Source organism: Penaeus monodon, chromosome 27 (genome assembly GCF_015228065.2).
Source record: "Penaeus monodon isolate SGIC_2016 chromosome 27, NSTDA_Pmon_1, whole genome shotgun sequence".
NCBI lineage: Eukaryota > Metazoa > Arthropoda > Malacostraca > Decapoda > Penaeidae > Penaeus > Penaeus monodon.
This window is the reverse complement of record NC_051412.1, coordinates 24699977-24702603: the sequence shown is the minus strand read 5'-3', so window position 1 is coordinate 24702603 and position 2627 is coordinate 24699977. Positions and strand designations below refer to the sequence as shown.

At 36.7% G+C, this 2627-nt stretch overlaps 1 protein-coding gene across 1 annotated transcript in view; it reads left to right on the top strand.

Moving 5' to 3' along the window:
- The window catches only part of LOC119590460 (serine-rich adhesin for platelets-like), a gene marked incomplete at its 3' end in the record, with an annotated part of 11148 nt that overhangs the window by 6419 nt on the left and 2102 nt on the right, over window positions 1-2627 (top strand). Inside the window, 6 exon segments of the mRNA XM_037939118.1 lie at window positions 245-373; window positions 507-661; window positions 1045-1275; window positions 1454-1637; window positions 1877-2006; window positions 2175-2316. Coding sequence (XP_037795046.1) covers window positions 245-373; window positions 507-661; window positions 1045-1275; window positions 1454-1637; window positions 1877-2006; window positions 2175-2316 — 971 coding nt within the window.

The following is a 2627-nucleotide window of genomic DNA, read 5'->3' as shown; positions in this document are numbered from 1 at the left end:
TGTGACTTTCTAATTAGATTGGTCTTCTTTTTCCTTGTGAGAAAAAAAGTAAAATTGAAAGGTTTCCAGAATTCTTTTTGAGGTAGGTCAGGAACTGTTGGACAGAATAGGAGGATTAAAGGAGGAAATTATTAGGTTATTGAGCATTTGGGAATGATCAAGGAAGATTATAAGATTATTTTTGTTATCCAACATCTGTCACACACTAGGACTAATACCCAAATTAAGAATTCTGTTTTTTTAGTACCACAGGCTGGACAGCAATTACCAAAGGGTCAACTTCGTAGGGCAGGTCCTTACTTACTAGGGCCAAGGCAAGGCTCATCTCCAGTTCGCTCTATTGTGCAGTGTCTTGCAAGACGAGTGAAAACCGGTTGGTGGCAGACTTGAATTACATTCTCAGTCTGATGTAGTACGAAGTGCTTGTATAATCTGTATAAAATGCTCAAGTACACAGAATTTTTTTTTAAACTGTGTTTTTAATATATTTATCATTTTCCATACAGATGATTTCTATACACTGAAGATCCTAACTGTCAGAGAGCCAACTGAGGCAACCCAGGATGACCGGCAAGGGAAGATGCTCTTGCATACAGAACACTCCCTGTTGTCCTTGCTGTCAGGTCAGAAGGGTGTCATTCAGCACCATGGACTCTTTCAGGTAAGGGGCTGATGAAAGAAAGTTTAAGTTTAAATTATCATGAGCAGTTCAACTTGGGTATTGATATTCTTAGTATAGGAAAAGAAAATTCAAAATATTCTCACAAGGGAATGTTGGATGTCTATGTGGGATTCGGGCTCCTGTATTTTCCTGAATTAAAGAAAGGGATTGAAAAAAAGAGTCTTATATGTCACCTCTCTTTCTTGCATATTATAGTATGAATATTGAAACCTAGACTATAGTAATGGAAATATAGCACTGCATTCATGATCTCTTTTGCCTTTTTTGTAAAATATTGCTACTGGCTTGTACTTACCATACCTACCATTGTTTTTCTGATGTTTTGTCTTCTTTAGATATTTTTCCAATTGCTCATATTCCAGGACTATGCGTGTGGGGCTCGTGAGCAGAATGGTGGAACAGTTGTGGCTTCAGGAGGCCTTGTACGTCGTGTGTGTCTAGTTCTAGACTGTGTCATTCCACATGATTATTGTCCGCAAACTGCCGACCTCATCAACCTACAGCACTATGTTATCAATAAGGAGAAGCTGCAGGAGATGGATGCTCTTACAATATTCTACAATATTGTCTCAGTTGTCCATAGCCTTCATGAGGTGTGTTTAATAGGCTCACTTATTTGAAAATGATATTGATTACATAGTTTTGTAAGTAATGTATTCTCAACTTCTGTATGTATGATTTTGTAGTCATAATTACCATGACCATTTCTTTTTTTTTCTAGTTTTTATAAGCATGTACATTTGCATTGCATCTTAATATTTTCCTTTCCAGCAAAATGTAGTGCATCGTGACCTTAAGTTGGGAAATTTAGTGTTACATCGTGCGACCAGGGAAATCACCATCACCAATTTCTGCCTGGGCCAACACCTCCCATCTGAGCAGGACAGGTTAAGGGATCAGAGGGGTTCACCTGCTTATATCTCACCTGATGTCTTGAGTGGAAAGCCTTACCTTGGTAAGAAGAACGTTTTTTATGGGTGGGGGATTGTGAGCTTTCCAATTTAGTTCAATTTCATTTTAATTTTTAAGATGAGTTTATTTATACAATACCTGTAATTGGTATCAACCATCTTTTATGGAAAAGTTTCTGCAATTTTTATGGTTTATATTTATTAGATATGGTATATTATGTATATGGAAGTATTAACTATAAGAAGTAGTTTTAAACTTTCATACAAATGAATATCTTTTCAGGAAAACCATCTGATATGTGGGCCCTTGGAGTTGTGCTTTTTACCATGCTTTATGGACATTTCCCATTCTATGACAGTTCGCCGAAGGAACTCTTTCGTAAGATAAAAGCCGCCCACTACATCCTCCCAAAGTAAGGATTTAGATCATTTGTTTATAGCAAAAGAAACATTTTTAATAGGGATTGTGGAACCAGTGTGCTGAAGTATTGAACGACAGTGCCTTACATTTTCCTGAATGTTTTTGTATACATTTGAAAGTGATGTTTTTAAACTTCTCTCCAAAATAATTTCCTCTCCAGAAGTGACAAACTTGTGAAAGATGATACAAAGGATATCATAAGAGGACTACTTGTGTTGGATCCCCTTCAGCGATTGAATTGCACACAGGTCCTAACCAACTTAACCGCCATCTTATCGGGCCCTATTCTGCATAACCCCCAGGTGATTACCAGACTTTTCCAACTGAAGTGAAATATGTACTTGGAAGCTTCAGTGCTGAATTATATAGCATTTTAGGTTCTGATACAAGAGACAAGGATGTGTAATGCACTATTATTGGCCTATGAGGTAGCATCAAGGCATGCTTTTGGAAGACATAACGATACAATATTTTCAAATAATGTTAAATAACATCCAATAAAGTTGAGTAAATGAAAATTTAATTTTAGAATGATAAACTGGAGAATGATGGGTTTCAGGACTATTCTTCTTTTAGAAACAAGTTTAAGGGTAATGGCTTCATCCAAAAAACA